The sequence below is a fragment of the Callorhinchus milii genome, unplaced genomic scaffold (genome assembly GCF_018977255.1).
Source record: "Callorhinchus milii isolate IMCB2004 unplaced genomic scaffold, IMCB_Cmil_1.0 Scaffold9, whole genome shotgun sequence".
Taxonomy (NCBI): Eukaryota; Metazoa; Chordata; class Chondrichthyes; order Chimaeriformes; family Callorhinchidae; genus Callorhinchus; species Callorhinchus milii.
The window spans coordinates 4,848,547-4,863,831 of record NW_024704750.1 but is presented as its reverse complement, the minus strand read 5'-3'; the positions used below and the strand labels follow the sequence as shown (position 1 = coordinate 4,863,831).

The following is a 15,285-nucleotide window of genomic DNA, read 5'->3' as shown; positions in this document are numbered from 1 at the left end:
ACACACTTCATTTTAAATGTAATTTTACTTTGGTCAGATGGGTTGGATGGGTGGATGGAAACACCTTGTCATGTTCCAGCTACCTGGAACTCACTGAAACAGAGCTTCTGTTTGCTACTTTTTGAGTGCCCAATCCCTTCTGAGTCGAAAGGTTCCACTTGCATATACTTGGAGAACATACAGTGTAGCTTGGCAGCAACCAAGATATTAGGGGATCTAAAATGTGCATTATTGGGCACTGTTGAAACGTAACCTGTCAGAACAGTAGCTTCAGTATGAAGCATTAGTAAACTTATCCATATGGAACCATTCTACTCAGTGTTGGCTTGTATTTTATTTAGGAACCAAATCGGAAAACTCCCATTCTCTGACCTCTTTAAACCTCCCAAGTTCCACTGAGGACCCAGTGAGCCTGATGACTTATCAACAGTGCCTTGGAGCACCACAGATTTGACTGGTGGTTTTATCAGTTCACTGAAATCTTTCCCTTCGCCGTGAGTGTTGCCTCATAGACGGTTTGATCCGCAGAGAGACTACACTTATTTCCATTTCTAGAGGAGAATCATAAATCAGCAACAAACAGCTAACTTGTACAGGTTTAAGCTCTCACTATTTATAACCCATAACAGGAGCCCCTCCCTTGCATTGTGGTTAGCAGCACTGACATCCTGTGTCATACATACATCATGAATACATCCTAAAGCCAGGATCTCGGTAAAATTGAACAGAACATTTAATGAGCTCTGACAAGGAAATTGAGTCCTTGGATAATGACTGCTGGAAACAATTAACCTTGAGTGTGGTCTTGCAAACGCATTCAGGATTTGGTGGATATAACTTGGGTGTCAGCTCAATTTGTAGCTCTCTCAGTCTACTTCCTGTATGTTGCCCATCAAAGTTGGGGGGAAAAAAAACTACCAAGATGGTTATGTTCTTGCATATCAAATGTCATGTTAGTTGCTTGTTCTTTCAGAGCAAGATTTAAGGATTAAGCCAGTAAATGGATTATTTCAATTCATGTAAATTTAACTGAATACAGTTCACCTTAGTTTTCTCCAGGTACATGATATTCAAATCCTTTATATTAAGTGGCAATTGAACCGCCTAGGTGACCATGATTAGACAGTCTGCTTACAGGAAATGTTATAAACCTACAGTAAATGTAAACTTTTTTTTACTGAATTTCATAGGAAGTATGCATTAAAAATGAGTTGAGGTTTTAATACTTAAAATTGACTTGTTGACTATATTGACCTTCATCCAGCTCAACCCTCGCTCCCTCCGCCCCACCATCAGAGGCCGCACTTTCAGGCACTACGCCCCAAAACTCTGGAACACTCACCCTCAATCCCTCTGCCTTGCCCCTTGTCTCCCCTCTTTCAAGTCCCGCTTGAAAACTTTCCTCTTTGACAGCACTTATGGCCACCTTCCCTCCCCCCAGCTCAGAGTCAGGCTCCACCGCTGTTAAGCGCACTGAGACGCTACCCTGCAATGGAGGGCACTGCATATGTGCAAGTTGTTGTTGTTGTTCGTTTATTGTTTATTATTGCCATCTATGAAGTGTCTAGCTTTGTATTTATATTTAGCATTCCAATTGATCTTTTTTAAAAATTCCTATGATCTCCAAATAAGCAGCAGCGGGACCCCTCGCAGACCCAACATGCTTTCTGCTGTGTAAGCTTCTGAAAGAGCCGCAGGTAATCTGCTTTATGAGTGTGTTCCCATCAAGAGGAGCTACAATCAATATTGTCCTGAGATCTTCTCACTGAAATTTTTTAACTGTTTTAGCCTACTTTGCCATCCCCCACCCTTTGGAAAGTAAGCTTCTGGTGTTAAATAATAATTGATGTCAAAGAGCTGTCGCAGTTTTGAGTTTGACAGATTATTTTGACAATTTGTAAAATCGTGACCTGCTTTCCTGCAGGCAAATCTGTAGTTTTTTTTTGAAGAGCGGCATTATGAATGAGAAAAATAAATTTGAATTTACAAGAACATTCTTTAAAAAAAAATTTAAAAAATCCTTGTTGGATTTCTGCGCCAACATGAAAGATTTCATTGGTATAGGACTGCAGATGTTCATGTGGAATTCACAGTTTGAATTGCAGTTTATTAATTATTCATCTTAACCTAATTTCTCTAGAAGGTTGTAATAGTACAAATCAAAAATATGTGATAGAAAATGTAATTTTTTTAATATAAAAAGTAAATTATGATCTTGAATTCGAAGCTCAGAGGGGAATGAAACTGCTTTAATTAGTAAATGTGAGACATTTTGCTTTTTTTTTAAAAAAAAGCTCACGGTATAGCGCCACCTGGTGGGTATGCAAGGAAGACGAAGGGGTTCAGACAATTATTTTGCGTCAGTATATCTAATGTCTGGAAGGAATGTATATAAAAACTGTTTAGTTGTTAGATTATCAAATCTGTTGTTGATCTTCGCGTTCATTTCTTGTACTCATGCAATTTCTGTATTTTAAACTGCATCCACTTTGTTAAGTAAAGTCCATGCACTTTCAGTTCCCAACAGCTCCAGAATTGGAAGGTTACGTCAGTGGACTGAAGTGGCTTTGATTTCTGCGACAGTTTAGTCTCTGAAGTAAAGTGTAACAATCCCAAAGCGGAACGGAGGCCATCTGTATTTCCCGCTGCTTTCATTCTCATTTGCTTTGGAATTGGCTGCAGGATGGTGTTTCAGAATGCATACTTTGTAATACATTGTGCAGTGTTGCATGTGTTGCGTATCATATTTTGGGCAATCTGCATTTTCCTAAGTGTTTAATGCATAACTGGCCCAAGGTACAGCTAGGATAGAAAAACTGTTCTGACTTTGGGCATCAGAAACTATCTAACTTTAATCCTGTAGTAGTGGAGCACTCCCTTCACTGTACAACCAAAACTTTGAAGCGATTTGGATATGATGCTGAAAATTGATCATGTAATAAGTAATAGATTTGGTTAGCTGTCAATTTGACTAACTGATGGAAAATTGGCTTTATATAGGGTAGCGCAAGGGAATGAAGCCTTTTTTTAAAAAATAAAACAAAAATCAGGTCTTTTCCATAAGGCTTCCCCATGTGGATATCAAGTTTCACAATGTGCTTTCGGATGTCTGTAGGAAAATTGTGTTGATTTTTTTATATTTGGAAAGTTTGATGATTTAGAAAATGTTGCTGCTAATGGTTACATTGCTGAGTAGTGTTTTTGTTATAATTTGACATTTTAAAAAAAATTGATCATTCAATCTATGACTTTGTGAAACAATTGGCTGTTGTGTTTCACCCACAAAATATACAGTCAATTCACTTTACAGTATATTCTCAATGATGTGATAAGGCACTATATCAAATATTATTTATTTGCTTTATTTAAATGACTTTAACATTGAATATGTACTCAAGATTAATATGTTGGCTCTGGTGCATGTAATAAATTGAAAATTCTAGGATCATAGAAAGTTCAGAATATTGAAGTATAGGTATCAAGATTCTACTATAATGTCTTTTATTTACTTTTTTCTTTGTAGAAATGGCACAATAGAAATGTTGCTACAATGAGTGAATGTTCAAGTTAGCTTTGCATAATTGTAGATGAAATATTTTGTACAGATGTACTCAATAGAAGCTAAAATGGTTCTTTAAGCTAGCTGGAAAGGAGCAAGATTTTAGGATTTAAAGTTCTCATTCTTGAGTTAAAAATACAAAAATAATTGATCAATGTTTCTTTTCTTTGTTAGGCTGCCGATTTAAGTAAACCAATAGACAAGCGGATATACAAGGGAACACAGCCCACCTGCCATGACTTCAATCATCTAACCGCAACGGCAGAAAGTGTTTCCCTTCTTGTGGGCTTCTCTGCTGGCCAGGTCCAACTTATAGACCCAGTAAAGAAAGAAACTAGCAAGTTATTTAATGAGGAAGTAAGTATTTTTTCACAGTGAAGTGCTGAATCTTTTGTGACAGTGGGAGGTTGTCCTGCATTCTTTTGAATTTGATTCTCAATGTTGACTCTTGACAGTCCTAAACTGACCATTCTCTCTCATTCAACAGGACCCATATTGCAGGATTAAGTTTATGATGTCAAAAGGCACCATGCCAGTTTTCTCCCTTACCTCAACTCGCTCTCCTCCACCCAGGAAAGTGTTGACTCTTGCAAAGGTACTGTTCTGCAGATGCATTGGAGCCCTGCAGTACCTCACCCAAGTATAGCACTAGTTAGTGAATCTCCAAACTATTTGATTATGGAGGGCATAACAGCCAAATCTGATCCCGTTCTCATCTGATGTCCACACGTGCATTTTCAGTGTAACTCAGTGTGAAGCACTGATAAACTGCAGTATCATTAGGTACCATATCAAATGCAAATATTTTTTCTGCTGGACATATCTTTTCATAGACAGACACTTTAGTTGAGAAATACTGTACCAGAATTTAATTGTAATCCAAGTCTGGCTCATTCATTATACAGGTTAACCTTCTTATGCAGCCTTCTCGGTCCAGTCTCTCAGAGGCTGCGTTGTAAGCAAAGTGCGAAAAAATGGTTGACTTCTGGATCTTCAGTAACACCACTTCCAGTATAAAAGCTGAGATCACTTTGGTATAGTGACTAGAGAGTTGGCTGTTAATGATGGGGTTTAGGGGATGGGGGATGAGCAGGAGACTTGAGTTTGCCAAGCAGAGGAGACGGGTGCAGAGGTAGAGATGCGAAGGCATGAATTGATTTTTAGGTGAGGGTGAAGATTTTGATGTTGATCCACAGGGAGAGTGAAGGTGATGGTCAAAAACTCAGTGTTTGACAAAGGTCACTCAAAATGACCTGCAGCAGGTAACCATTTAGAAGGCACCATTTTCTTTTAACATGAATGAGTTAATTGGTGTATCAGACTCTTTGACTACACAAATGCTGATACCGACATCTCTTGAGTAACCTGCTTGTGCAACCTGCCAGCTCGCACATATATAGGCTCAGCTTGTTTAGTATTCTCCGCACAATTTATTTTCACCACAGGCCAATAAGTGATGCTTGATTTAATTTTATGGATATTTTTCCATCAAATGCAGATTTAGAGTTTGCTCCCTCTACTTCCCACAATTTGCTGATAGGCAGATAATTTGGTCCTTTTTTATCCTAAAGGGAATAAAGAGCAGGAAATACATTTTCTTTATAAAATAAATGCAAATCCCAAGCTATCTGAGCTTCCAGGTAGGTGAAATTGGCTTGAATGCTTAATTCATTATGGTACTGGCAAACCCAAGTCTTCTATCATAGTACAATTACGTTTTATGACATTAAATTGTACTGTTTAATACAAACCATATTGTTGAGTGAGATAATGAGATAGGCATGCAGAGGAGGTTATGCATGTAAAGAGATTTTCTGTTCTCTGTGCCTCATTGAATGGCCTGAATGTCTGGTCTATTCATACTACTATGGTGAGTAGTTCTGTAACTGTGCCAATCCTAATGAATGAACAAATTAAATGGTGCATCGTGGTTGGGAATGCAGTGAGAAACCAATCTTTTGATTGAGTTGCGAAAGTTCGTCTTGCACAAGTCTAGAAAAACTTTACACTCAACTCTGTCTTTCTGCATCATGTAGAGTATCAGTATAGGTTTGACTAATTGTTCTATAATATGAATTCAATAAATTAAAGAAGCAGATAAACGTTTGTGCATTATCTTTACAGGTGAATGGGGCTACAGATTCAATATGCTGAATTATTTATTCGTGTGCTATGTTATTAATTTGTAATCTTTGTAAACATACTAACCTTGATCAACAAATTAATTGATTTGCCTACTTGATTGAAGCACTTTAATATGGTGATTAAAGTCAGTAGCGAAATCTATAGAAGCTCCTGACCTGTAGAAGTGATGCAGTTGTTTCTAGGGCTTAATGACTTGCCAAGCATAACCCAGTTTTTACACACCCAGGCCACTGGCCTTTAATAACAAATAATAGTTTATAATGCAAGTGATGGATCACAGAATTATTTTTTTTTACTCTTGTCACTGTTAGCAAGGAAACAGATAAGCAATCAACAACAACAGAATTACATTTGTCTAGCGCCTTTCACATTGGGAGGACGTCCCAGGGCACTGGACACAGAGTTACAGACCCGAGCTGAAGGCCGGGGTGGGGGAGAGTGGAGGGCAGGGAGGGAAGCAGGGAGATCAAAGGCACAGTCGAAGAGGAGGGTCTTGAAGGTGGCGAGGGACGGGGGCGAGACGGAGGGACTGCGGGATGGAGTTCCAGAAGGTGGGTGCAGAGTGCAAATGGCCCACCTGCCGATAGTGGGGCAAGCAAGGTGGGAGACATAAAGCAGGCCGGAGCCCACTGAGTGGAGGGAGCAGATAGGGTGGTAGGGGGTTAGGGTGTAACAGCATATATCCCCATATATCTAGTCAGTGTTTCAAAAAGGGTAGATGAATTGCATATCTACCCTTTTAAAATATCCATTTATTCAATGTGAGCCATATTTGTGATATTTATTAGCATGATTTCGTAAGTAATCTGGCACTCCTTCCAGTGGCTGTTAATATGTCACGTGACCCATAGAAATACTATTGCGAGATCATCTACTTCCAGAGCAGAATTCCTGCTGGTCAAAACAAAGACTTAGAACTATAGAAATTTACAGACTGTTATAGAATTTATAGGATTCTGGTCCTCATTAGGGATTCTCATTACTAAATGCAGAACATTAGAACATATTGTCTGCTGATAGTACAGCAGTTACCATCATAGAGGTCAACCCACAGGAGATATTTTAGGAATTGTATTTTAAAAGGTAACTTTTATTCACTAATATGTGGATTTTTTATCTTGTCTTTTAATTAATAAAAACATGTCTGGTACTCAAGGTAAGTGTGCAGATGTATGAACATATGTATGGTTTTGCAATGTTTTATGATGCAGTATTTACTATGGTTTCCATTAAGTGATATTTTTATCTTGAGTAACCCATGGTTGAACTATGATGCAATCAGAGTACTAGTTACTTATTGGAATATCTCTAAGAAAATAAACCAATTTACTATATTGAGCTCAAATGATTTTGTCAAATTGCTTTTTGATAAAACTTTCATTTGTCGATGCATAAATCTTTTTCTTACATTCATTTTTTTTCTTTCTTTGCAGAGATTAATAGACAAGTCACGAGTCACCTGTGTAAAATGGGTTCCTGGCTCGGAAAGTCTTTTCTTAGTATCCCATTCCAGTGGCAATATGTACTTGTATAATGTGGAACACTCCTGTGGTACAACAGCACCACACTATCAGCCACTGAAGCAAGGTGATAATTATATGGTTCACACTTGCAAGAGCAAATCTACAAGAAACCCTTTACTCAAATGGACTGTTGGTGAAGGGGCACTGAATGAATTTACATTCTCTCCTGATGGGAAGTACCTTGCCTGTGTAAGTCAGGATGGATTTCTTCGCGTGTTTAATTTTGATTCAGTAGAGTTGCATGGTACAATGAAAAGTTACTTTGGAGGACTGCTTTGTGTATGTTGGAGTCCTGACGGAAAATATATTGTAACGGGTGGAGAGGATGATTTGGTAACTGTCTGGTCTTTTGTAGACTGTCGTGTAATAGCCAGGGGACATGGACATAAATCCTGGGTCAGTGTTGTGGCATTTGACCCTTATACCACTAGTGTAGAGGAAACTGATCCTATGGAGTTCAGCGGAAGTGATGAGGATTTCCAGGACCAAATCCACTTTGGCAGAGACCGAGCAAACAGTACACAGTCTAGGTTGTCAAAAAGGAATTCTACCGATAGTCGTCCTGTAAGTGTCACATACAGGTTTGGTTCTGTTGGCCAAGACACACAGCTGTGTTTATGGGATCTGACTGAAGACATCCTGTTCCCTCATCAGCCTCTATCACGTGCTCGAACGCACACCAACGTAATGAATGCCACAAGTCCTCCAGCCGGAAGTGTTGGGACCAGCACTGGGAGCAACGGCAATAGCAGTATCACAACTCCCAGCAACTCCTTACCTCCTCCTCTTCCTCGATCAAACAGCCTTCCGCATTCAGCGGTTACAAATGTCAATAATAAGAGCAGCATCATGGATGGTGCGATTGCTTCTGGAGTCAGTAAATTTGCAACATTATCACTACATGACCGTAAGGAAAGACACCATGAGAAGGACCACAAACGAAATCACAGCATGGGCCACATTTCCAGCAAAAGCAGTGACAAACTAAATCTAGTTACCAAAACTAAAATTGATTCAGCAAAGACTCTGGGGACTGCCCTCTGCCCTAGAATGGATGATGTGCCCTTGTTAGAGCCTCTTATCTGTAAAAAGATAGCACATGAAAGACTGACTGTGTTAATATTTCTTGAAGACTGTATAGTCACTGCCTGTCAAGAGGGATTTATTTGCACATGGGCAAGGCCTGGTAAAGTGGTAAGTCTGTGTTCTTAGACCTTAGTTATAGAAAATATCCTAAATAACAGTGGATTCCACTTCAGAGCAAATAACATTTTTCAAAGCAGTTGCTTTTCACCAAAATTTACAAAATATTCACCTTTTCATCTCCATTTTAAAGTTCAAATATCAGTAAACATAAATTGCTCTTAAGGGAATTGCTCTGTAGTAACTTACTCTTAAAGCAGTGCTTAATGTACTACTGGGAATCACTAACAAATCATAATGTGTGCTAAGTGACTTTTTTTTTAAATTACAAAGAGAGACGGTGTAATCTTTTTTTTGCCAGGCCTGCCATTTCAGGTCCTCATTGTGGAGGGATGCTACAGCATGATCTGCAGCACATTTAGTGCCACCTTTACTGTAGCTAATGCTAAGTGAGGCTTCTCTGATCTATTGTATCCTAGCTGACCTCCCCTTCCCCCTCCCCAGTGGGACTGGTAGGAGGTAAGGGTGCACTGCCTTTAATTTATACAAAATTATAGAAGGAATGTGTAATATATTTTTGTGTGTGTATATATGTCTATATATGAAAATCCTCATTTATATGAGGCAAGATAGCTTTTTCTTTCATTCATTCACAAAAAGTTAAGTGCTTCTTTAAGTGGAGTAATCTGTATAATAGCTTTTATTTGTCCTAAACAATAGGTATATTTATGACCTCCTGTATTAATTACCTCTGTACATCTCTGGAAAGTTGTGCATGTTCTTATGATTTGGTGTGTGGTGAGAAGAGTCCACAATTTTTAAAGTGAAATTGGGAAAGAGAAGACAGATGTCAATTTATTTAGTTTATACAAGAAGGACTAGTGTATATTAAATGGATGTACACTATTTATAAATGTTGTTGTGTCAGTTTTTCTGACTGTGGTTAAAGTCCTAGTTTATTTTTATGATAGTTTAGGATAAATGTCAAGTAAAAATGCAAGCTTTTGAAACCAAAGTTTCAAGTTCAGTATATCTGGTAACAGGCTGCATGTTTTCATAGCTTTTCAGAGACATTTGTATTACAGTAAATTTACCTGAGGTTGTGAGATTACAAGAAAATATTTTCTAATTGCAATTCTCATTTAAAAGTAAACGCTTCATCACTTCTCTCCATAAATAATGCAGAATTATTATGCAGCACCTTTGTATTTAATTTTATGTATTCGAAGCATGCCAGGATCCCAAATCCTTAAATTCTTTAAAAAAATTCTTGACTCTCAGAAAGTTTATGAGGAAACCAATTTTGTGGAGAAATGAGCATTGTGAGCCTGATTCGAAATCTGTGCTGTTAATCATCTCTTGCAGTTTTGGAAAAATGTCAATATGATTACGTAACTGCTTAACAATAAACAAAATGGTACAATGGATAAATTGAGCGCAAATTATGAAGCCTCATGCATTTTGAACAAATGTTAACGTAACATGATGCTAAATGGAAATCTTGATTTTTAAATTATTTAGGATTGAAATGTCAATCAGTTTAATTATGGTAATTGAATATTGCTTAGCTGGCTAGAATAGAATTTGCCCCCACCAAAAAAAGTCACAGCTTTGAAATCTCCAGGTTTAGTCTAGGCGTCAGGTGTTTGCTGGCATCAGAGGTTTGGGACTGAGCTGGTTGAACAAGAACCAACAAGTGGACATTCATATGAATAATGTAACCAAGTAGCGTCATCAGTTCAGGTTTGCGCTTCTGGTTTAACTGACACTTTAATCAGCTACCCTGCACTAGCTTTATTTGTAACGTTGATTTTTTTTTCTGTGCACCCATCCTACTGTTGAAGGAATTTCTGATAATCCTAAGTGACATTGCTTGTTGACCTGCTAATACCTTTGGATAAAACTGCATGCTTGCCCTATGACATTTCATAACAACACAGAAGGAGGCCATTTGGCCCATCGTGTCTGTGCTGGCTCTTTGAAAAGAGCTATCTAAATTAATCCCACTCCCCCACTCTTCCCCATAGCCCTGCAAACTTGTCCTCCCCAAACCATTATGAATTATCGATTTGGAATTCATTTTCTGTGTATGCCAACATTAAGACTAGTTTGTAATTAACACTTGTTGCCTTTTATATTTGGTTGCATGACATGATGTATCATCACTTTCAGCTTTATCTGGATGATATTTTTAATAAGATACTTTAACTCCTATAGTTTTCTGAGGAATATGGGATCAATAATCCTCTTGTTACACTGCGCAAGTTGTTCTAGTTTTGCAGGTTTAATTGTATTGGGTACTGCAGTTCAGAAAGCCACAAATCAACTTTAGTCGATCCTAATTCTAAAAGGTGCACGTAGTTTAACTATGCAGACTTTTTTTAAGGTTTGACAACAATTTATTTGCTTGCATATAAAACATTTGAATCTTGTTTCAAATATAGTAAATATTTAAGCGCATTTTTTAAATGTGATAGAGCAGGGACTTTTAGAGTGTCTCTTGTTGTGCTGCTCATTGTTCAGTTTGCCTTGTGTAGCACAACATCTCCTTTGTGCAATCTACTATAGCCAGAAGGGCAAGAAAACTAATAATCCTTGCATTTGATATGGCGCCTTACCACATCTCCAAGCGCTTCACAGAATATGCGGTAACGTGAATTGACTGTATATTTTGTGAACTAAACGCTGCAGCCAATTGCACACAGCAGTGTCCCACAGACAGTCATGGATTGATTGACCATATTATTATTAACTAGAGTTTGATTCAATTTCTGCTGCACTCCAACTAAAGATAGAGAGCTTTGAAGAGAATAAAGTGGATGGATTTCTTTCTTTGAAAAAAGCATTATAAATTCAGTAGCCTTTCTTTAAACCTAGTGTTTGTTTGCATGGATTTTTTTTGGGTTAGGCCTTCTTCCAAATGAATATTCTAGTAAAAATTGTCTCATCTTATTCAGTTGTTTTAAGTGAAGATTTTTATTAAGAATTGGAAAAAAAAACTGATGCAGTTAAGTTTGATTCACTTGGATAAGTGGCCATTGTTTGTCATGGTTCAGATATTAAAGAATAAAACTTGAACCTTTCGCAGTTCCCTCAGCCCAGGGCTGAACCTTTACTAAGGTGTTGCGATACAAACATGGCCAAGTGGTAGTTCAGCACAGAGAGACAAAATAATTTGCTTTGGCTGCCGGTGAACAGTTTATACCTTTCTCAAGTCTTGATACATGCTCCAACAACCTTGGCTAGAATTTAAAGTTTTGCACATAATGAACTGCATTCCAAGTGATTACACCACGTGGGTTTTTTTAAAAAAGAAGGTAAACACTGCAGAAGGTACAGGTAAAACTACACCATTGGTATTAAGGTATATTTGCTTCAATAGATTGAGCACAGCTGCAGTTGTGGTACTATTATATGGAATAGTCATGATGACTTATCTGAGCTTAGCAGTGAAGCCCATATTTATGTAAGGCTGAAATTAGAACGAGGGCCTCATTTGTGGCAGAATGAATAAACACAACATATCAACAGCAACACGTGCTGCAACTATAATTTAGAATATATGTGGATAACTGTATGCAAAGCTATTGACAGGTAATGAATTAAATCCAAATATAATCATTTTACAAATGTATAGAAAACCCTAGCATTTTCCTTCTACTCACTTCACAGAAATAGCCACTTATTGATTATTGATTAAAACCCTAATAGTTAGATGCTCATTTTACACTGTTGGAGGGATAATGTAATGAAGAGTTTGGCTAAATATGATGTGTTCAGCTTTTTTTTTAACCTGTGTACCAAGTGGGGCAATGTTAAATTCTAGCCAAGGCTGTTGCAGGAAAACAACGTAGCAGAGTTACTCTTACCAGCACATGTCCTTGTCAGTTGGTAGGAGCCTTCATTTCAATCCTAATACACAAAACAAATTTGCACAATCTATCTTGGTTCAATACCATCCTGTAGAACAATTAATGAAAATGAACATACAAAATATATACTTTTTTTCCTCTCTGGCCACAATCTGGTTGAACCAGTAATCCAGCTATTCAAGGAAGCAATTTGAAAATGAAAAGCACAGAAACTAAAGTTTACTTCTTGTAAACCAAATGAGGCAGTTTTTGTGCCAGCTGCACTTTTCTACTGTGTCCTATAATGGTTTCAGCTGTTCCTATCAATGGTCAGTATACTATACTTGCAGTCAGTCAGCTGTATGTGAAACAAATCTGTATTTAAAACGTGATGCCAAGAGTGTGGCGTATACATTGCATGTATATTGTCAAAAACATACCGTCCATCCCTCGCACTTTCATTTGCTTGCAGTTTCAGAGGTAGAGAGTGTTGTAAAGCGGAAGCAATGACAACTGATCACTGATTTCCTTCCACAGCTGTGTATTTTTAATGTGCACGCAGTGATGTGATTATATAATTCTGTATCCTTATATTGCAACCACCTGTGCGCAGAGATCCCAGCACTGAAGCAACACAATGCAAAAGGTATCAAGCAGCAGGAAGAGTGTCACTTAATTGTCAGCACCTCCACTTTGTGCGACTATGATTGCCACTGGAGGTGTAATCTAAACGTAGCGTATGATGTGGACTTTAACATCAAATGGTGCAAATAACAACCATGAGCATCTCCGATGTTTACTGGAAAATTGGCTGCTATTTGTGAATTGCACTGAAAATGTATTAGTTTTTTTCCTCTAATGTAGGCCACTCCAGAAATGTACAAACCAAATCGAGATACAGTAACACAATATTCTAGAAGTTTTGTTTCTTGTACAAAATTACATAGAATTACATAGGCTCTAAAGCAATGAAACATACCATTCAGTCCAACTAGTCCATGTTGGTGTTTATGTTCCACTGCTCCTACTCCCCTCTCCTATACCCTCTATTCCCTTCTTGTCTGTGTTGCATTGTTCCTTAATGTCTGGTTTCCAGTGCTCAGTACACTAATCATTGACTGCCAACTATACCCAGGGACCAACTACCAACTAGGGGTCTAACCACTTCTATATAAATTAAGTTTTTGGTAAGTGTTGAATAAATTGGTTATTTTGACTCTAGTTTGTAGAAATCCTGATTCAAGCATAACATTTTTTTGGGCAACTTATTCATTTATCGGGATTCCATTTAGTTTGGCAAGATTCCCATTGTACATGTGTTTCACTTGTGCCTCATCGAAAAAGCTTGAAATACTTTATCAGTCATAAATAATGAATGCATTACTATTTTGATACAAATCTCAAAGTTATAACAATTTGACATGCTGTATTTACAGGGCTTATTGTCATGCCAAAACCAAGCCAATTCGCCGAGTGGGACTGTAGTATAGCCATCACACTACTGCTAGCAAACCTTCGCCACAGGATAAGAAGTAATGACATTGGAGCGAGAAGCTGTTCTTCAGCCATAGAGCAATAGAAATTTCATTATAGTGGTGTTTTGTTCAGGATTCTGATGCGAATCGTATAGAGCTAACACTGGGGAATGATGTTCAAGTGTAACTGTTGACCTGGGCTCATCTGTTCCAACAAAACAGGAAAGCCGAACTCCAAGGATCTTTCTAATTTATTCCCTTGGAATTTTGCAGTAGCGAACCAAACAAAAGATTTATAAAACTTGGCTGTTTTTTTTTAGTTCTTTGGTCTCTTCAGATTTAATGTACTCTAATCATATGTATAGTAGAGAAAAAATTAAAAAGCTATGTGTCTCTTCCAAGTCTTTAGATGGTCCTGCAAATTAGTATCTCACTGTTGTGTACTTTGCACTGATTATTGTTTTGCATTTTTTTGTTTCATTTTTAAACTGAAACCCGTTGGAAGACAGCCTAGAATGCACTCAGAGGAATTGAGTCATTACTTTTCAGCTTGAATTTGTGATTCAGGAGGTGGATGCTGCAATCATAGATCTATTTTTTAAAAAATTGCACTTAATAGTATAATGCTAGTAGAGAATGACTACAAATTGGGATGTGCTAAAGCTCCCAGAACAGGTATGTTGTGGACGAAAGAAAAATGTCTTTGTATCTATTCAACATTTATTTTAATATTGTTTCAAATTGAATCCGCTGTGTACTATATGTATAAATATTGTTAATTCATTCATGGGGACAATGATCAATACACTAGTTGAATAGTTCATTCAAGAAATGAACTATTTCATTATCGAAAGTGGTTTATAATTTAGAAAAAATACATATTAATATTAAAATCTTGAATATGCAGTTTTTTTCAGTTGTAAAAAAAATATCTACTTGGTTGTAATTAATTCTTGAATTAAATGTTTGGTACAAGAGAAAATCTTTGTATAAGAAAAAAAATAAGGTTATCTCTGCTTTAGAGCTGTCGTACATAGTGCACATTTACATTTCTGAGCTTTGTATTTCTGTGATACATCACCAAGGTCTAACACACCAGCACAGGAACTTAGTATATGCCAATTAGGAACAACTGTATAAACAGGAAATTATTTAATACAATTTCCTTTTGTGGATTAGTTGCTAGGTTACAACAGACCCTCATATGTAAGAGGAATTAGAATGTGCCAAACCTTTGATAGTTGTCATACAATCTACCTAGGAATTGCTGTAGGTTGGTTTAATGTTGCATCATTGTAAATTTGCTGTACAGACTGATGCTGATTTGTTGAAAGAATGTAAAAGTACAGACAAAGCTTGAATAAATGATACCTTACGTACTTTCTGATCAATAGTTCTTAATAGGTCATTTGACATCAATTCTTTAAGTTTTACTGATGAGGCGGAACGTGAGCTTTGTTTAAGATCCTTGTGTATTTTTTTGTCATGAACATGGATGTCATGTAGTCACTGGAGCAAATATTTGCAGGATGGTGCTTTTTGATGGATCATTTAAAACCTGATTCCACATCACTCAGTACTTGTTGATC

At 37.4% G+C, this 15,285-nt stretch overlaps 1 protein-coding gene across 1 annotated transcript in view; it reads left to right on the top strand.

Moving 5' to 3' along the window:
• Nucleotides 1-15,075, top strand: part of LOC103175345 (WD repeat-containing protein 20) — a 29,289-nt gene extending 14,214 nt beyond the window's left edge. The window contains exons 2-4 of the mRNA XM_007888345.2: nt 3,734-3,916; nt 7,138-8,421; nt 13,658-15,075. Of these exons, the coding sequence (XP_007886536.1) occupies nt 3,734-3,916; nt 7,138-8,421; nt 13,658-13,711 (1,521 nt within the window). The 3' untranslated portion in view covers nt 13,712-15,075. The remainder of the gene's footprint in view (nt 1-3,733; nt 3,917-7,137; nt 8,422-13,657) is intronic.
• The last annotated feature ends 210 nt before the right edge of the window (nt 15,076-15,285 follow it).